The following is a 21,059-nucleotide window of genomic DNA, read 5'->3' on the forward strand; positions in this document are numbered from 1 at the left end:
TGCCACCACATTCAGCTCTTTTTTAAATTTTTTGTAGAGACAAAGTCTCACTCTGTTGCTCAGGCTGGTCTCAACTCCTGGACTCAGGGCCTCAGCCTCTCTAAGCGTTGGGATTACAAGCGTGAGCCACCACTTCTGAACACTTTCCCTCTTTTTTTCTTTTTCTGCTTTAGAGACGGTCTCCTTCTGTGGCCCAGGCTGGAGTGTAGTTGCAGGATGATGACTCACTGAGTTCTTTAACTTCTGGGTTCAAGTGATCCTCCTGCCTCAGCCTCCCACTCCCATGTAGTGGGACTACAGGTACATACTACCATGCCTGGCTGATTTTTTTTTTTTTCTTAAGACGGAGTGTCACTCTGTTGCCCAGGCTGGAGTGCAGTGGTGCTATCTGGGCTCACCACAACCTCCACCTCCCAGGCTCAAGTGATCCTCCTGCCTCGGCCTCTGGGGTGGCTGGGACTTCAGATGGGTGCCATCATGCCCAGCTAATTTTCATACTTTTTGTAGAGAAAGGGTTTTGCCATGTCACCGAGACTGGTAATTTTTTAAATTTTTTTGTAGAAACAGAGTCTTGCTATGTTGCCCAGGCTGGTCTTGAACTTCTGAGCTCAAGAGATCCTCCCACCACCTTGGCCTCTCAAAGTTCTGGGATTACAGGCATGAGCCATCATGCCTGACTGTTTCCTCTTTATGGAACTTTTATTCAGCTGTTGCACTAACTCAATTACTTTTCTAATTTTCTTATTTTTTCTCCTATTTTCCATATCTTTGTCTTTTTGTTCTATTTTCTATGACATTTCCTCAACCATATCTTCTAATATTTCTACTGCACTATGACTTCACATTTCTCTTTTTCATATTTAAGAACTTTTTTCTTCTGAATAATCTTTACTATTGTTTCTTGCTGTTGTTCTATATATTCAAGTATCAGTTCTCTTTTTTTTCTTTGAGTATATGCAGTGGTTTTTTTGTTTGTTTTCTGGGTTTTTTTTTTTTTTTTTTTGAGATGGAGTTTTGCTCTTGTTGCCCAGGCTGGAGTGCAATGGCATGATTTCGGCTCACCGCAACCTCCGCCTCCCAGGTTCAAGTGATTCTCCTGCTTCAGCCTCCTGAGTAGCTGGGATTACAGGCATGCACCACCATGCCCAGCTAATTTTGTATTTCTAGTAGAGATGAGATTTCTTCCTATTGGTCAGGCTGGTCTCGAACTCCTGACCTCAGGTGATCCACCCGCCTTGGCCTCCCAAAGTGCTGGGATTACAGGCATGAGCCACTGCGCCCAGCCTAGTATACGCGGTTTTTAAAGTTTTCTTCTTTCAGCTGTGCGTGGTGTCTCCTGTCTGTAATCCTAGCACTTTGAGAGGCTAAGGCAGAAAGATTGCTTGAGCCCAGGCATTTGAGACCAGCGTGGGCAACATAGTGAAAACCCATCTATATTATATTAAATAAATAAATAAATATATACATCTCTTTTTAAAAATCAAATAAATTAAGAAAAAGTTTTTTTCTCTCTGCATTGTCACAATTTCCTACAAGTTTCTTTCTTTTTTTGTTTTGCTAATTGTTTTATAACCACAACAAACTAGTGCAGAGAATGCCTGTACAAAACACAATAAAGTTTCAAAGATCGAGGTGTTCCCTTAGCAAGGCTGAAAATTTCCGTTTCTGGTATTTGGAATTCAGGCTGCAGTTCTTGGTTTTGGATGGATACTCGGTGTGTGGTACAATCCATGCTTTTAACCAGATTTGAACAGAAGAATGGCCACTTGGCCCAGGTAGGAGTAGATGAAGCGTTTGGTTTCATGTGTCACGTAACTACAGAAGTTCCTCCCCACGATGCAGTGCCAGATGGGATTGTACTTCTTGTCAAATTCCTTCTTGATATGAACCGCAGTGTCCTTCTCTATGTTATATTTGTCCAGCGCCTGAGTAGCGCACTCCACCGAGTCCTGTTGCTCCTCTTCCCACATGTCTGCATTTTTTATCACAGCCTTTCGGTCGTACATGGTTACCGTGTGAAGGGGCCTGGCTGACTGCAACGGTCTCCCGGGGGACGTGCTAGCATCGCTGAGCCCGGCTGAAGCCGCAGTCGCTACCGGAGCCCTGGCGCATCTCACAGGTTTCTTTCTTTTGTTTGTTTTGGTCGCTATCTTTTCTCTTAGAGGAAAGCCTTGTGTCTGGTAACCCTTGGCATCCTGCCCATGAATAAACGTAGGGGACTAAAAGCTGATTGGAAGTTCTGTGCGTGAAGATGGGAGCCACTGGCCATGAGGTCATTTGTCTATAAGCCAGTGACCCTTAGGTCATAGATCATGAAGAGCCATTCTGGGAGAGATCCCAGCGCCATTATCTTTAACTCTTTCATATTTGGCTTCATTTTCCCCAAAGAAGAAGACTCATTTGCCCAACATTCTGGGAACAGAGTGTGGGAAAAGCCAAGCAAATCCTAATTCCCCTTTTTTGAAAAAGGGCCATTAACTGTGCCTGCTGACCCTTATTCCAGAGATTGACTGTTTTACTCTCCCAAGAGAATGAATCTCTGTACTTTTGAGCGGCTCCGGTGGGGGAAGGAAACTAGGTCCTGCACCAGTCCTTGTGATTTCAGCTTCACTTCACCCCTACTTCCAGGGTTACCAAAGGTGCTTCTTTACTTTCTCATTTCTGGCCCAGATGCAGCATTCTTGGGCCTGCCAGACTTATTCCCACTCATCTTTTTTTTCTACTTTTTTTCTATTGCATTTACTGCCCCCATCATTGCAAGTACGACTCACTCCAGCCTTGACCTCCTGGGCTCAAGTGATCCTCCCACCTCAGCTTCTCATGTAGCTGGGACCACAGGCACACGCCACCAAACCCAGCAGATGGGGTCTCACTTTGTTACCTAGGCTGGTCCCAAACTCTTGGGCTCAAGCAATCCTCCCACCTCAGGCTCCCAAAGTGTTGGGATTATAGGCATGAACCACTGCGCTGGCCAAAATACTGTTTTTGTTTGTTTTTTGAGACAGAGTTTTGCTTTTGTTGCCTAGGCTGGAGTGCCGTGGTGCAATCTCAGCTCACTGAAATCTTTGCCTCCCGGGTTCAAGTGATTCTCCTGCCTCAGCCTCCCAAGTAGCTGGGATTACAGGCATGTACCACCACGCCTGGCTAATTTTGTATTTTTTAGTAGAGATACAGTTTCTTCATGTTGGTCAGGCTGGTCTCGAACTCCTGACCTCCGGTGATCCGCCCACCTTGGCCTCCCAAAGTGCTGGGATTACAGATGTGAGCCACCACACCAGCTGTTGTTATTTGTTGTTTTTTTTTTTGAGATGGAGTCTCCCTCTGTCGCCCAGACTGGAGTGCGGTGGCACAGTCTCGGTTCACTGCAACCTCTGCCTCCCGGGTTCAAGCTATTCTCCTGCCTCAGCCTCCTGAGTAGCTGGGATTACAGGCGCACACCACCACGCCTGGCTAATTTTTGTATCTTTAGTAGAGATGGGGTTTCACCATGTTGGTCAGGCTGGTCTCAAACTCCTGACCTTGTGATCCACCCACCTCAGCCTCCCAAAGTGCTGGAATTACAGGCGTGAGCCACAACACCTGACTATACTATTATTAACTATAGTTACCATGTTGTACAATAAATCTCTTAAACTTATTCCTCATGTCTAACTGAAATTTTCTGTCCTTTGAGCAATATCTTCCCAATTTCCCCACCCGCAAAATGCAATTTTTGATTTTAAGAGACACACTTTTCCCACTTTTGTCTATGAAATCAAAATGCTTAGCAGAGGTCCAAATATATTATAAGCATTCAATAAACACTACCTTAGGGCCGGGCAAGGTGGCTCTCGCCTATAATCCCAGTACTTTGGGAGGCCAAGACAGGCAGATCACCTGAGGTCAGGAGATCAGCCTGGCCAACATGGCAAAACCCCTTCTCTACCTAAAATATACAAATTAGCTGGACGTGGTGGCACATGTCTGTAATCCCAGTTACTCGGGAGGCTGAAACAGGAGAACCGCTTGAACCTGGGAGGCAGAGTTTGCAGTGAGCTGAGATTGCGCCACTGCACTCCAGCCTGAGTGACAGAGCGAGACTCTTGTCTCAAAAAAAACCACTATGTTTGATTTAGTGAAATATGGTAATACTTGTAACACACTTCGAAGAGTGGCTGGAAGATGTGCAATAAACATTGAAGACATGATTACTATTACGCACACTAAACCATAGTTAACATTCTGAAACCTGCTTATCTAGCCATCCTTCTACATCAGTGTAAGTAGATCTACCTGATTCTCTGTAAAGTTATATGCTTTTTTACAGAATAGATGTACCATTAATCATTCCTCCATTAATGGATTTTTTTATAGTTTTTATTTTCATTTCTTCTTTTTTTTCTTGAGACGGAGTCTCGCACTATCACCTTTGGCTGGAGTGCAGTGGCGCCATCCCGGTTCACTGCAACCTCCACCTCCCGGGTTCAAGCGATTCTCCTGCCTCAGCATCCCGAGTAGCTGGGACCACAGGCACGTGCCACCATGCCCGGCTAATTTTTGTATTTTTATTAGAGACGGGGTTTCACCATGTTGGCCAGAATGGTCTCAATCTCCTGACCTCGTGGTCCACCCGCCTCGGCCTCCCAAAGTGCTGGGATTACAGGTGTGAGCCACCATGCCCGGCCTTTTTTTAAAAAAAATTTTAACAAAGAGAGATGCGGATCTCACTTTGTTGCCCAGGCTAGTCTCAAACTTCTGGGGTCAAGCAATTCTCTGGCCTTGGCCTCCGCCTCCCAAAGTGCTAGTACTACAGGTGTGAGCCACTGCACCTGGCCTTTTTCTCTTTTTAATTAAAAAAAAATACTTTTTCTGAAATATCAATTGTAGACACACTGGTAAAAATATATTATGCTAATATTTCTGCAATATAAAGACCTGGAGGTAGAATCACTCTATTATACTTATATGGAAAATGTCTAATAGAAATTTCCATTATCAAACAGGCATGTGAGTCATTAATCAGGACCCTGATTTGAGCAGGCAATATGAAACTATGGGATCGCTTGACTCCAGGAGTTCAAGACCAGTCTAGGAAACATGGCAAAACCTTGTCTCTACTAAAAATACAAAAGTAACCAAGCATGGTGGCACACACCTGTAATCCCAGCTACTCAGGAGGCTGAGGCATGAGAATTGCTTGAACCCAGGAGACAGAGATTGCAGTGAGCCAAGATCATGCCACTACAGTCCAGTCTGGGCAACAGAGTGAGAATCTGTTTCAACAAATAAAAAGAAGAAGAAGAAGGAAGCCATAAATCCCAGTTATGGCTCTGCCACTTATCTTGGGGGTTATTGTTTGTTTTTCACTCATTTATTCAAACATGTTTATAGAATTATCTATACTCTGTGCCAAGCACAGTGTTAGGGCCTAGAAATATAGAATTAAAGAATACACAGTCCTTGCCCTTAAGAAATTTACAGTCATTGTTGGGGGGACAGACACAAACAGATGCCACTTGCTAACCATGTGACCTTGGAAAGTTGCTTAACATCATATGTATCTGTTTCTTTTTTCTGTAAAATGGGTAATTGTCCTGATATTACGGGGTTGTCATGAGGATTAAGTGAAATAATGGGAAATGTCCTGCACAGTGCCTGGCACATAATATGCACTCAATTAATGGACGCTATCATTCTTGTTTTAGTAATAGTATTTTTGTTATAATAAGTAATATGTTATGGTTGCTGTGATAGAAGTTCTACCTGTCTGAACTCCAGTTTCTACAATATTAAATGAATTGTTGACATAATAATATAACATACTAAGTGGTACTCAATAAGTATTAGTTTCTTTTCCTGCATTTTTATGTTGACACAAAGGACCGATATGCAGATGGAAACACAAACATCCATATGTTTGGACACGACATTGATCTTCCTGGTTCATGTGTCACAGAGCCAATTCTGTGCGCTTCCTTAGCCACACAGATTTCACATGTGGCCATATCTGAACATATGGAACAAGACTGTATACCTCCCTTCTGATAGCCACAAGTAATCACAGAGACAGGATGTCCATATCGCCCAGGGCTGATGGTTGCCTCCTGTGGAATTACTTTTTCCCTCCTTGTTTACAAAGCACAGCAGTGTGGTACAGCTTGTACCACATTCTTAATGGGGTCACTTGTTTGCCTAACACTGATTTTTGCAAAATAGTTTCTTAGCTTTCCTACATGCAAATAAAACAAGAATTAGAGGAAGTATATCTTGATACTAAGGTTTCTAAGCTTTAGTTATTAATTAAATTTAAAGATAATTCTAGAGGCAAATTTTGACAGAATTAAATAAGAGAATGAAGTTCATTACTTTCCTGGAGAGTTTTAAAAGCACCAATATTTATTTTTTTCTTTCTGGATGTGTGCTTAGCTACATAGAATTCCACATTCCCTTGGTTTTTGACTAGCTGACTCTCCTTACAGAGATAGTGTGGTGTAATTGTCTAGAGCTCCGTTTGGAGTCAGGAATATCTGGGTTTGAGCTCTAGTTCTTCTATTTTATTGTCTTTGGGATCTCAGGCAAAAATCTCCAAAGCACAGTTTTCTTACCTGTAAAATAAGATATAATAATATAATTAAACATGAGAGTTAAATGAGATAATAATAAACTGCTTAACACAGAGCTCACAGTAAACACTTTTAATTTTTAGTTACGACCATGAATTTTTTTTTTTTTTTGAGATGGAGTCTCACTCTGTTGCCCAGGCTGGAGTGTAGTGGCATGATCTCAGTTCACTGCAACCTCCGCCTCCTGGGCTCAAGTAATTCTCCTGCCTCAGCCTCCTGAGTAGCTGGAACTACAGGCACGTGCCACCACGCCTGGCTAATTTTTTATTGGTTTCTTTTTGTATTTTTAGTGGAGACAGGGTTTTACCATGTTGGCCAGGCTGGTCTCAAACTCTTGATCTCAGGTAATCTGCCCACCTCAGCCACCCAAAGTGCTGGGATGCCAGGCTTGAGCCACCTCGCCCGGCTGATCATGACCATTTAAATTTTCATTAAGGTACCTCATGCAGTGCTTGGCACATGGTTGATGCTCAAACCTGTAGCTATTACAATAAGTTACATACAGTTTCTAACTGCCAGGGTTATGGCTTTGTTATTTATTTTAAAAAATTTGTTAGTGATTAACACGATCTTTAGCCTAGTACTTAGAACTTGTCCCATCATCTTGGTAACTGACAGTGCCTGTCACCATGCCTGGCATCATGCCTGGCACGTAGTAGGCACTCAATACATAGCTGTTGAATCATATTAAATTGAAATGAACATTCATTCAGACATTAGCACAAGAGCTGTGTCACTAAATAGCTGTCATTGCAAAATTGACAGCCAACAATGACACAGACATGCTTGCATAGTTTGTAAGTCACAATTTCAACTTCCTGCATTGCAGACATCTCAACTAATAATCCCATTCCATTCACATGATCCTTAGAAAGAAAGGGCAAACTAATAGAAACATCTGGTTTAGCAGCTAAAAGAATGAGCTCTAGTCTAGGTAGATACAGGCTTACATCCTGGCTCCAACACCGCCTAGTGGGTCAGTTACTTAATCTTAGTTTGAGTTTCCTTATCTGTGAGAAGGGAATAATAATAGCACCTATTTAATGAAGTTATTATGAGAATAGTGCCTTCCATTTGCTGTTCTTTTTGCATGAAACACTCTTGTTTCATGAAGGGTGAAACCTCATATTAGGATGTGTGTGTGTGCGTGTGTGCGTGCATGCGTGTGTGTGTGTGAGACAGGGTCTCGCTCTGTTGCCCAGGCTGGAGTGAAGTGGCGCAATCTCAGCTCAATGCAATCACTGCTTCCCAAGGGATTCTCCTGCCTCAGCCTCCCAAGTAGCTAGGATTACAGGCATGTGCCACCATGCCCAGGTAATTTTTGAATTCTTATTTATTTTTTGAAATTATCTTTTTTTTTTTTTTTTTTTTTTTAATTTGAGACAGGGTCTCACTCTGTTGCCCAGACTGGAGTGCAATGGCACAATCTTGGCTCATGGCAACCTCCACCTCCTAGGCTCAAGCAGATTCTCCTGTCTTAGCCTCCCAAGTAGCTGGGATTACAGTCGCATGACACTACCACCTGGCTAATTTTTGTATTTCTAGTAGAGACAGGGTTTCACCATGTTGGCCAGTCTGGTCTCAAACTCCTGACCTCAATTGATCCACCTGCCTCAGCTTCCCAAAGTGCTAGAATTATAGGCTTGAGCCACCGTGCCTGGCCTCCATGTTTCACCTTGTTAATTCCCCCTGACTTTTCAGCTTGACTGTCACTTCTTCCAGAATGCCTTCCCTGCCGCCCATGATAGGTTGGTTCACGGTTATACTCTCCCTGTAGCACCTGCCAATTACTTCTTTTTTTTTTTTGAGACAGTCTCGCTCTGTCTCCCAAGCTGGAGTTCAATGGCAAGATTCCAGCTCACTGCAACCTCTGCCTCCTGGGTTCAAGCAATTCTCCTGCCTTAGCCTCCCAAGTAGCTGGGATTACAGACGCCCACCATCACACCCGGCTAACTTTTTTTTGTATTTTTAATAGAAACGAGTTTTCACCATGTTGGCCAGGCTGATCTTGAACTCCTGCCCTCAGGTGATCCACCTGCCTCAGTCTCCCAAAGTGCTGGGATGACAGACATGAGCCACCAGACCCAGTGTATAATTACTTCTTAAACTACTCACTTCCTTTCTGAACTGTGAATTCCCAAAGGATAGGGATAAGTCTGTCTCATTTATTTCTGTCTCCAATATCTAATAGTCTCTTGGTTCACAATATTTTTGGTGGACTGTACTCATTAACTCAGTGAAAAAAATAAGATAATAATGCACATAAATACAGAGTCCAACATTTAGCAAACTATTAATAAGTGAGATTTATTGGTAGTATTAACAACAAAATATTGTACTGAATGTACTTGCCTTGAGAAAACTAATGGGAGGAACAACAAATTAAGATAGGTATTGTGAATCTAGCTCTGTATCTCATTTGCGATACGCCTTTGATGAAATGTCTATTTTTCTAATTTTTCCACTGTTTAAATGAACATAAGATATTCATCCTGGAGTCCCACTTAACTTGGTTCCCGTAAAGTCTGCCCTTTGCCAGACTGCACCTGAGAGGCTGTCCTGCATGCCCACAGTTTCTAGATCCTATACTATCCTTGTGCTTCTCTGCCTTCTCAGCTGATAATTGTTGACCCCTGACCTTTATCGGTTCTGATTTTGTCTAGCTCCTCAGTTTGTTACACCAGTTGGCTACCTCCCAGCATTTAGCCTTGAAATACATTTGTCCTCTTATAAAGACCAAAATCTTTAAGATGTCAACCGAAGCCTCATCTTCTTCCTATTGTCTTGCTCACTGTGCTCCAGCCACCTGGCTACCCTGAAGTTGCGCGGAGGCATGCATCTCCCTGACCAAGGCCTTTGGGTCCAACAGTCCCTACGCTTGGAGCAGTGTCCCCCACCTCTTTATCAGGTTCACCCCCAATCAACTTATGTCTCAGCTTTAGCATCACTTCTTCAGGGAGCATTACTTGGCTTCTTTGGAAGAAATTAGGTTTCTCTGTTATATGCCGCTTTCCGTAGAGATCAGTGTGATACATTGTCAGGACTTCACATTTAATTTTATTTATTTCTTAATTTAAAAAAAATTTTTTTTAGTCTGGACACAGTGGTTTATGCCTGTAATCTCAGTACTTTGGGAGGCCTAGGCAGGTGGATCACTTGAGGTCAGGAGTTTGAGACCAGCCTGACCAACATGGTGAAACCCCATCTCTACAAACAAACAAACAAACAAACAAAAATTAGCCAGGTATGGTGGCGTATACTTGTAATCCCAGCTGGCAGGAGGCGAAGGCAGGAGAGAGTCACTTGAACCCGGGAGGTGGAGGTTGCAGTGAGCAGAGATCCACCATTGCACTCCAGCCTGGGCAACAGAGTCAGACTCCATCTAAAAAAAAAAAAATTTTTTTTTGAGACAGGGCCTCACTCTGGTTGCATAGGCTGGAATGCAGTGATGTGATCTTAGTTCACTGCAGCTTTGACCTCTCAGGTTTCAGATGATTCTCCCACCTCAGCATCCCAAGTAGCTGGGACCACAAACATGTGCCACCACACCCGGTTAATTTTTTGTATTTTAAGTAGAGACAAGGTTTCGCCATGTTAATCCAGGCTGGTCTCAAACTCCTGGACTCAAGCAATCCACCTGTCTCGGCCTCCCAAAATGCTGAGCCACTGCGTCCAGCCCAAGTCTTCATATTTTAAAAGAGAAATTAAGAATTTGGACTTGAATGTAAAATTTCTGGATTTTTCTTTCTTCTTTTTGCTTTATTCAAACACCAACTCAAACCAAAAAAAAATTCTGTTTGTAATGCTGACAAATAATTTTTTAAATGTAAATCACTGTGGGCCAAAACAAAATATCTGTAGGTTAGTGACAGCCTGTGGCCTGCCTATTTGCAACCTGTGCTGTTCAATCTTTAGCTATACTTGGTAACTATTCCTGTGTTAATCATCACTCCATCATCATTCCACTTATTAACTGTCCATTCCATACCAAGCACTGTCTTGGTGCTTTACACAGATGATCTCATGTAATCTCCAAAACCATCTGTGAGGTCAAGTAAGGTTCAGAGAGGTTAAGACACTTGCCCAAAGTCAGTAAGTGGTGGAACCAGATGCTACGTGTCTTTCCCATAGACTTTTGTGTGTCCAAGTACAATTTGTCAGTTTAGAATGGGAGAGCCCTGAATCTTCAATTCAGCTGGAAAAAGAAAGAAAGAAAAGAATGAGAGAGGCTCTGAAGCTCTGCCTGACAATAAAAAATATTAATATTTGTTGCATGCTATGTGCCAGGCATTGTGCTAAGTAATTTATGTGATCTGATTTAATCCTCACTACACCTAGGAGCTACTGTTATCATCCCCATTTTATGATAAGGAAACTGTGGTATAAAATAGGTATCTGATTGCTGGGTGTGGTGGCTCACACCTGTATTTCCAGCACTTTGGAAGGCTGAGGCAGGTGGATCACCTGAGGCCAGGAGTTCAAGACCAGCCTGGCCAACATGGCAAAACCCTGTCTCTAGTAAAAATACCAAAAATTAGCTGGGTATGGGGGTGGGCGCCTGTACTCCCAGCTACTTGGGAGGCTCAGGCAGAATAATTGCTTGAACGCAGGAGGTGGAGGCTTCAGTGAGACAAGATCACACCATTGCACCCCAGCCTGGGCAACAAGAGTGAAACTCCATTTCAAAAAAAAAAAAAAAAGAATAGGTATCTGATTTACCCAAGGTATAGAACAGGTATCTGATTTACTCAAGGTAAAGACAGGATTCAAACTGATACAATTGAATGCCACAGCTACCTGCTTTTAGCAATTTGGGTTTGTGTCAGAGTATGGGATGACGACAGCAAAAAGGGAGAAATTTGTAAATCACTCTTTCTCCAATCCAGAGCCTAACTGAAAGAATCATCCCACCAGGTACTTCCATGAACCTGATATTGAGAGGCATGGCCTGCAGGTGGCAGCAACATTCACAGTTTCTTCTCTCAATTCTGCCGTGTTCAAAGCTATAGTGAGGAAACTATACATTCACACTCATCATTTGCATATTATCTTCTGATTGGCCCAATCCATTCTTTGCCAGTAAATTTGACTTTCAGTTTCTTAGCTCAGTGAGAACTGCCAGGCTTGAGAGAGCCCACAGGATTTGAAGCTGCCATGAAATCAACCAATCCAACAAACATCATGATGATTTTATTTATTTCATTATTATTATTGATTCCTTTTAGATACAGGGTCTCACTCAGTTGCCGAGGCTGAAGTGCAGTGGTATGATCATAGCGCACTGTAACCTCAAATTCCTGGGCTCAAGTGATTCTCCTGCCTCAGCCTCCTGAGTAGCTGAGACTACAGGCGTCCAGTACAATGGCTCATTTTTATTATTTTAATTTTGTAGAGATGGGATTCTTGCTGTGTTGCCCAGGCCAGTCTTGAACTCCTATGCTCAAGAGTGAGCCTTCTGCCTTGGCTTCCCAAAGTGCTGCACCAGGCCCATCATGGTGATTTTTAAACTGTTCAGTGGAACTCAACCCTTTTTGAGTTTGCTTTTTAAAAAAATATTTTGTTGTTTCTAAGGTATAGTGATATATACATTTAAGAAGAAAGGTGGCCGGGTGCGGTAGCTCACATCTGTGATCCCAGCACTTTGGGAGGCCAAGGCAGGCAGATGACCTGAGGTCAAAAGTTCAAGACCAGCCTGGCCAACATGGTGAAACCCTAGTGTGGGGGGCGGGCGCCTGTAATCCCAGCTATTTAGGAAGCTGAGGCAGAAGAATTGCTTGAATCCGGGAGGCAGAGGTTGTAGTAAGCCCAGATCATGAGACTGCACTCCAGCCTGGACGATAAGAGTGAAACTCCTCTCAAAAATAAATAAATAAAATTCAATAGCACAAAAGAGTATACAGTGAAAATTCAATTTTTCTAGCATGCTTACCCTAAGTCCCACTATCTTCCTACCCCAGAAAAAAGCTTGTGTATTCTTCCAGGTTTAGACTGAATAGAAAAGTATATGTATGGGCAGGCACGGGAGATCACGCCTGTAATCACAGCACTTTGGGAGGCTGAGGTGGGCAAATCACTTGACCTCAGGAGTTCAAGACCAGCCTGGGCAACATGGCAAAACACTGTTTCTACAAAAAGTACAAAAAATTAGCTGTGTGCGGTGGTATGTGCCTGTAGTCCCAGCTACTTGGGAGGCTGAGGTGGGAGGATCACCGGAGCCTGGGAGGTCAAGGCTGCAGTGAGCCGTGATTGGCTGCTATACTCAAGCCTTGGTGAGAGAGTGAGACTCTATCTCAAACAAAGAAAAGTATACTCATATATCCTTAAAAAAAATTGATCTAAAAACAAAAAACAGAAAAAACAAAAACAAAAACAAAGTCGATCTAAAAATATACACAGCCAGATACAGTGGCTCACGCCTGTAAGCCCAGTACTTTGGGAGGCAGAGGTGGGTGGATCATCTGAGGTCAGAAGCTTGAGACCAGTCTGACCAACACGGTGAAACCTCATCTCTACCAAAAATACAAAAAAATTAGCTGGGCGTGGTGGTGGCAGCTCATGTCTGTAATCCCAGCTACTTGGGAGGCTGAGGCAGGAGAATCACTTGAACCCAGGAGGCAGAGGTTGCAGTAAGCCAAGATCATGCCATTGCACTCCAGCCTGGGCAACAAGAGCGAAACTCCATCTCAAAAAAATAAAAATAAAACTATACATGTCTAGAATAAAATTTAAGGGGACATGTTTGCGATCTTGGATTAGACGAAAATTTCTTAGATATGACACCATCCATAAGATTAAAAAAATGGAGATATCGAACTTACTCAAAACTTTTAAATTCTGGTCTGTGAAAAATTCTGTAAAGAGAATGAAAAGACAAGCCACAGATTGGGAGTACATATGTGTAAATCACGTATCTGATAAAAATCACCCACAAAATCTCCTCTCATCCTCCTTCTAGACACTGCTCTCTCACCCAAAAGGGTAGCTGCTATCCTGGACTTGAACAGAGTATTTTTGCCTGTTTTGTATTTTATCCATGTGAAATCAAACGTAGTACTATGGTCTGGCTTCTTTCACTTAACAATATTTGTGAGAATCATCTATATGGTTGAGTGTAGTGTGTTATGGGGCACAAAAGGCATACAGGACAACAAACATTTTGCAAAGAATTTTGAGCACCACTGAGTTTTCTGTCAAGATGATAGCTAGCCATTATCTTGAAAACTAGGTGATGGACTGGATCTAATGGAGCGCATGGACAAATCTGAGCACTACAAAGGATGGTCTGGGACGTCTTGTACCTTACCTTTTGTCCTCTCAGCCTTCCCTCAGATTCTAGGCAAAGCTTTTGAAAACAATTCAGTAAGGGCTTCAATTCTCCTTGTATCTTTCTCTCTGTTTTGGAGATTTTCCTAAACCATAAGGTAGGACACTGGTGAGTGCCTACCCAGAAGTGCAAGGGAAGTTGATGCCTCCTGGGGAAATCCAAACCAATGAAGAATATAAACCAAGGGTTAAATGCTTCCCCATTGGTATTCAAGAAGGGAATTACAATAAAAAAAAAAAAAAAAAAGAATAAATTGTTCTCCGGCAGTCTTTCGGAAGACCATGATGAGAGGCATTATAGAAAATACTCAGATGGGGAGTCTCTGAGCCCACTCTGGTTCAAGAGGCTGCCTAATTTAAAAAAAGAAAGAAATAAATAAATTTCTCAGATGGGCTTGGTAGGATCAAGCCCCAGGTGCTTATAGCAGTGAACACCTTGTTAACACATTCTGTATTGGCTTTTTTCCTCTTCCTATTTTATTCTGGACTTTCACTTTAAATCCCTAGGATTACCTTCTAAGTAAATTACCTGCAACTAACACCTGTCTTAGGTTCTACTTTCTGGATGGAATCTTTTTTTTTTTTTTTTTGAGAAGGACTTTTGCTCTTGTTGCCCAGGTTGGAGTGCAGTGGTGTGATCTTGGCTCACTATAACCTCTGCCTCCTGGGTTCAAGCGATTCTCCTGCCTCAACCCCACGAGTAGCTGGGATTACAGGCATGCGCCACCACACCTGGCCAATTACGTATTTTTAGTAGAGACAAGGTTTCTCCATGTTGGTCAGGCTGGTCTTGAACTCCTGACCTGAGGTGATCCGCCCACTTTGGCCTTCCAAAGTGCTGGGATCACAGGCCTGAGCCATTGTGTCCAGCCCTTTTTTTTTTTTTTTTCTGAGACGGTGTTTCCTTCTTGTTGCCCAGGCTGTAGTGCAACGGTGCGATCTTGGCTCACTGCAACCTCTGCCTTCTGGGTTCAAGCAATTACCTCAGCCTCCAAAGTAGCTGGGATTACTGGCGCCTGCCACCATGCCCAGCTAATTTTTTTGTATTTTTTTTTTTAAGTAGAGATGGGGTTTCACCCCATTGACCAGACTGGTCTCGAATTCCTTACCTCAGGTGACCCACACGCCTCAGCCTCCCAAAGTGCTGGTGAGCAACCGAGCCCAGCCTCTGGATGAATCTTTTTGGTTTTTTTTTTGAGATGGAGTCACTCTGTCACCCAGGCTGGAGCTCAGTGGCACGATCTCAGCTCACTGCAACCTCTCTCTCCTGGGTTCAAGCAATTCTCTGCCTCAGCCTCCTGAGTAGATGCCATTACAGGTGTCTACCACCACGCCTGGATAATTTTTTTTGTATTTTTAGTAGAGAAGGGGGTTTCACCATCTTGACCAGGCTGGTCTTGAACTCCTAGCCTCATGATCCACCTGCCTTGGCCTCCCAAAGTGCTCGGACTAGTTCCAGCACTGGAGGCGTGAGCCACCGTGCCTGACCTCTGGATGGAATCTTAATTAAGTTGTATGTAAAATATCTGAAATATTGTAGGTATTCAAGAGAAAATATCAGTTTTATTATTTTATTTTTATGCTACTATTACTGCTACTACTGTTCCCACTGTTATTATTACCTAGGATTTCAAGTTACCATCAATGAGTCCTCTTCCCTGAAACCATTAATGATATTAAAGCTCTACAATAGAGTTTCAGTTTTTTTGTTTGTTTTTTTGTTTTTGAGAAATAAGTGGTGTGAGATCTCAGTTCACGGCAACCTCTGGCTCCCAGGTTCAAGCAATTCTCCTGCCTCAGCCTCCTGAGTAACTGTAATTACAGGCACCTGCCACCACACCAAGCTAATTTTTGTATCTTTAGTAGAGATGAGGTTTCACCATGTTGGTCAGGCTGGTTTTGAACTCCTGACCTCAGGTGATTCACCTGCCTCAGCCTCCCAAAGTGCTGGGATTACAGGCATGAACCACGGTGCCTGGCCTACAATAGAGTTTCTGTGGCAAAATAATTTTGTTTGTTTTTCCTGAGGGTACTGGAAAGCCATTGAAGAATTTTCTTTCTTTTAAACATTTTTTCTACTGTATTATTTTTCAGATTTAGTGAAGTATAATCGATAAGCAATAAACCGCACTTTTTTTTGAGACACAGTCTTGGTCTGTTTCCCAAGCTGGTATGTAGTGGCATGATCTCAACTCATTGCAACCTCCACCTCCCAGGCTCAAGTCATCTTCCCAACTAAGTCTCCTAAGTAGCTGGGACTACAGGCGCCGATCACCATACCTGACTAATTTTTGTATTTTTTTGTAGAGACAGGATTTGCCATATTGTCAGGTTGGTCTTGAACTAGTGAGCTCAAGCAATCCACCTGCCTGGGCCTCCCTAAGTGCTGGGATTACAGGCATGAGCCACTGTGCCCCGCCTTGATGAGGTCTGATATATTTATACACACTTGAAACCATAACCATACACCCTAGAAACCATAACCACAATCAGGATACAAAAAAAAAAAAAGAAGAAGAAAAGAAAAAACCTGTCAAACCAGTTTCCAAAGTGGTTTTATCATTTTAAAATGCTACCATCAGTGTATGAGAATTCTCATTGCTCTACATTCGTTCTAATACTTGGTATTGCCAGTCCTTTTAGCCATTCCAGTGGCGTGTAGTATGATCTCATTGTGTTTACTTTTTATTCCCCCTAACATCTTTCATGTTATTTGCTATCTGTTTAGTTTCTCTTCTTTGGTAAATTATGTGCACTAATCTTTTTTTAAATTGGGTTGTCTTCTTGTTGAGTTGAAATAACTCTTTGTATATTTCCAGATATTGGTTATATGCTTTGCAAAAATTTTACTCTAGTCTGTGGCTTGTCTTCATTTTCTTTTTCTTTCTTTTTTTATTTTGATTTTTTTTGAGACGGAGTTTTGCTGTTGTTGCCCGGGCTGGAGTGCAATGGCGCGATCTCGGCTCAGTGCAACCTTCACTTCCCAGGTTCAAGTGATTCTCCTGCCTCAGGCTCCCAAGTAGCTGGCATTACAGGCATGCACCACCACACCCAGCTAATTTTTTTTGTATTTTTAGTAGAGACGGGGTTTCACCATGTTGGTCAGGCTGGCTCGAACTCCTGCGAACTCCTGACCTCAGCTAATCCACCTACCTTGGCCTCTGAAAATGCTGGGATTACAGGCATGAGTCATTTGCTCCTGGCCACCGGCTTGTCTTCATTTTCATTTTCTTTCTTTTTTTTTGAGATGAAGTCTTGCTCTTGTTGCCCAGGTTGGAGTGCAATGGCACAATCTTGGCTCACTGCAACCTCCAACTCCCAGGTTCAAGCAATTCTCCTGCCTCAGCCTCCTGAGTGGCTGGGATTACAGGCATGCGCCACCACGCCCGGCCAATTTTTGTATTTTTAGTAGAGATGAGGGTTTCTCCATGTTGGTCAGGTTGGTCCTGAACTCTCGACCTCAGGTGATCCACCCACCTTGGCCTCCCAAAGTGTTAGGATTACAGGCGTGAGCCACTGCGCCCAGCCAGTTCTCATTTTTTTTAACAGACAAGTAAAGTTTCAAATTTTGATGATATACCATTTATTAAATTTTTTTCTTTTTCTTTTTTCTTTCCTTTTTTTTTTTTTTGAGATGGAGTCTCACTCTGTCATTTCACCCAGGCTGGAGTGCAATGGTGCAGGCTCGGCTCACTGCAACCTCTGCCTCCCATGTTCAAGCGATTCTCCTGTGTCAGCCTCCCGAGTACCTGGGACTACAGGTGTGTGCGACCACATCCAGCAAATTTTTGTATTTTTTGTAGAAACGGGGGTTTCACTGTGTTGGCCAGGCTGGTCTCGAACTCCTGACCTTGTAATTCACCCACCTCAGCCTCCCAAAGTGCTGGATTAGGCATGAGCCACCAAGCCCAGCAAATTTTTTTCTTTTAAAATTTTTTTTGTTTATTTATATTTCAGAGATGGAGTCTCACTATTTTGCCCAGGCTGGTCTTGAACTCATGGTCTCAACCAGTCCTCCACCCTTTGTTTTCCAGAGTGCTGGAATTACAGGCATGAGTTATCATGTCTAGTCTATTAATTTAAAAAATATTTTTTTAATTTTAATTTTATTTTATTTTATTTTCGAGACTGAGTTTCCCTCTTGTCACCAAGGCTGGAGTGCAATGGCGTGATCTCAGCTCACTGCAACCTCTGCCTCTTGGGTTCAAGCGATTCTCCTGCCTCAGCCTCCTGAGTAGCTGGGATTACAGGCATGGGCCACTACACCCAACAAATTTTTGTATTTTTAATAGAGGTAGGGTTTCACCATGTTGGTCAGGCTGGTGTGAACTCCTGACCTCAGGTGATCCACCTGCCTCATCCTCCCAAAGCGCTGGGATTACATGTGTGAGCCACCGCGCCTGGCAAAAAAAATTTTTATATTAAAAAAAAATTCTTGAGACAAGGTCTCCCTCTGTTGCCCAGGCTGGAGTGCAGTGGTACCATCCTAGCTCACTGCAGTCTGGACCTCCTTGGCTCAAATAATCCTCCCATCTCAGCCTCCTGTGTGGCTGGGACTACAGGCACGTTCCACCATGCCCAGCTCATTTTTAAAATTGTTTTTGTAGAGATGGGATCTCACTCGGTTGCCCAGGCTGGCAGGCTGGTCTCAAACTCCTGGGCTCAAGGGATCCTCCCGCCTTGGCCTCCCAAAGTGCTGGGATGACAGGCATGAGCCACTGCACCTGGCCAATTTTTTTTTCTTCATTTTTCTTTTTCTATTGAGACAGGGTTTTGCTCTGTTGCCCAGGCTGGAGTGCACTGGTGCAATCTCAGCTCACTGCAATCTCGACATCCCAGGCTCAAATGATCCTCTTACCTCAGCCTCCCAAGTAGCTGGGACTACAGGTGTACACCACTAAGCCCTGGCTAATTTTTGTATGTATATTATATACATGTGTGTAAATAAATAAATATATATATATGTATTTTTTTTTTGAGACGGAGTCTTCCTCTTGCTCAGGCTGGAGTGCAATGGCATGATGTCAGCTCACTGCAACCTCAGCCTACCAGGTTCAAGTGATTCTCCTGCCTCAGCCTCCGGAGTAGCAGGGATTACAGGCATGTGCCACCACACCCAGCTAAAGGTTTTCGGAGGGTGATAGCCTAGCGGCCTGAAACTACTGAGACTTGGAGAGAAATGATGGTGGCTTTCACTAGGTGATGGTAGTGAAAGATATAGAAAGGAATTAAAATATTGGGGATGTAGAATGGACTTAAATCACTTGAGGGACGTGTCCAGAATGATTCTTGGGCTTCTTACGCACAACACTGAGGGTAGATAACTTGCTTGTAAATTTTTTTGCACTTCAAATTGGTCAATAAATAGTTTTTCTTTTGGGGTGATTATGATTGAAATTTGGCCAGTCAGGGACACAGTTTTCTCAAACAACACTCTTCTATCAGTTCCTTTTTTGGGTACTGCCTGGAGCCCAATATTGAATCCTATCCTCCCAAGCCCAAAGACCTTTGCCTCCCGCACTACCAGGAAGGGTGCCCAAGTTCTTGAACACACAAGGTGCGGGCAGAGGTCAGCGCATGCCCAGAGAAGCCGTAAGGAGGACGACGGACCGGAGAGAAAGGCCGCAAACTTCCAGCCATTTTGTTCAGCTCGCCGCGCCACCGGCCCGTGCTGGGGACTACAAGTCCCGTGAGCCTCCGCGGCGCACGTCCTACCCCCACACTGTCCAGCCCGCTCCCTTTTTCCCCCTCCCCGGGGGCCGAAGGCTCCGGCTGCTGCCTGGCGGCCAACCGGCCAGGTAGGATTTCCGGGAGAGGCTGCTGTGGAGGCTGAGGCGGCGGCGGCGGCGACCTCGGTGAGTTCAGCGAGCAAGGGAAAGTGAGCAGGACGTACGCAGGGTCGGGCTGCGGGCGCCCCTCAGGCTGCGGCCCCGCTTTTGGCTCTGAGAGGGGGTCCTGATCCGGGCAGAAAGTAACGGCCCGGGTCGCCAACGCTCCGGGCCGGGACGGGGCGGGGCCGCCGCCTCCCTCCTCGGCCCTCCCACAACGGTCCAGCCCGGGCTTCTCCGTCTGTGGCAGGGCCCGCGCAGGCTCGCCCTCTCCGCCCCCCGAGACTTGGCTGGGCCCTTTTGTCTGGGCTGCGTTGCGCCCCCTTTGTGTCCGTACTTGGGGTCTCCGCCACTGGGGAGCCTGCTCGGCCCGTCCCCAACGGGGACTGCTCCCTGGAGATCCGGTTACAGTAACCGGATCGGGTCAAAGTACATTTTTCAAAACCGTCCTGCCTCAGACCTCTGCACCCCGGCTGGGCAGAACGGGGGCTTCGGCACCAGGCGGAGTTTCTGTAGAAACTTGGAGGTTATTATTTAACTTTTAAACGTCAGCCCGGGCGGCTTCAGGGCACGAAACTCCAGACGTTTTTCTTGGTGGAGGGATGAGTTTAAGGAAAAGCGACCCCTCTCCCCCACCCTCTCCAGGAAACCGGGGAGGGATCGAATTTGCTGCGGTATCTGTACAGCTCACATCTGTGATCAGTGGACCAAAAAACCAGTGGTGAATGGTGGAATGGCAGTTCATGCACCTTCCGAATCTCGGAGGAGAGTGACTTACAGAGCATCACTGATTGCTTGCAAAAAAAAACAAAAAAACACGTCAGTGCTTCATTCCGCCACTCAGTTCCCCTTGCTCTCCCTCCAACCTCATCCTTTTCTTTTTCTTTTTAAAACAAAAAGTGGAAGGATTTGCTTTATAGAGGAACCAGAAACCCATTGGCTTGCAGAAGGCACTTACTGTTTCGCTAAATTAAAGGAATGAATTTTGGGCGTGGTGGCGCGCGCCTCTAATCCCAACTACTCTGGAGGCTGAGGCAGGAGAATCGCTTGAGACTAGAATTTCGCGACCAGCCTGGGCAACACAGCGAGACTCTGTCTTAAAAAAAAAAAAAAAAAAGTAATGAATCCAGTTTAGGGGATGAGATGTGGTAGATTCTTACTGCAAACCGCGGAATTGCGTGGATTGTGGTTTTGAAAAAATTTGGCTAGATAGTGGTAACTTTGTGTATGTCCTGTTGGAAGACTGCATTGATATAATCAGCTTAAGGTAAAGTTTGTGTGCTTGTTTCATTTAAGAGACGGAGTC

The 21,059-nt window shown here is 44.2% G+C and overlaps 2 protein-coding genes across 4 annotated transcripts in view; one reads left to right on the forward strand and one right to left on the reverse strand.

Moving 5' to 3' along the window:
• Positions 1-1,736: 1,736 nt before the first annotated feature.
• Positions 1,737-2,006, reverse strand: LOC105708410 (dynein light chain 1, cytoplasmic-like). The gene has a single exon (XM_012439769.2). The coding sequence runs from the start codon at positions 2,004-2,006 to the stop codon at positions 1,737-1,739; it is 270 nt and encodes an 89-aa protein (XP_012295192.1).
• Positions 2,007-19,691: 17,685 nt separating this feature from the next.
• The window catches only part of PHACTR4 (phosphatase and actin regulator 4), a 130,183-nt gene continuing 128,815 nt past the window's right edge, over positions 19,692-21,059 (forward strand). For 2 of the 3 annotated variants that reach the window (XM_064363560.1, XM_064363561.1), the window contains exon 1: positions 19,694-19,780. The gene's annotated coding sequence lies outside the window, so the exon portion shown is untranslated. Of the gene's footprint in view, positions 19,781-21,059 lie in introns of all 3 variants that reach the window. The other variant, XM_064363563.1, reaches the window with a different exon arrangement.

This window comes from Aotus nancymaae, unplaced genomic scaffold (genome assembly GCF_030222135.1).
Source record: "Aotus nancymaae isolate 86718 unplaced genomic scaffold, 86718_ANA_hifiasm-v0.15.2.pri h1tg000053l, whole genome shotgun sequence".
Classification (NCBI taxonomy): domain Eukaryota; kingdom Metazoa; phylum Chordata; class Mammalia; order Primates; family Aotidae; genus Aotus; species Aotus nancymaae.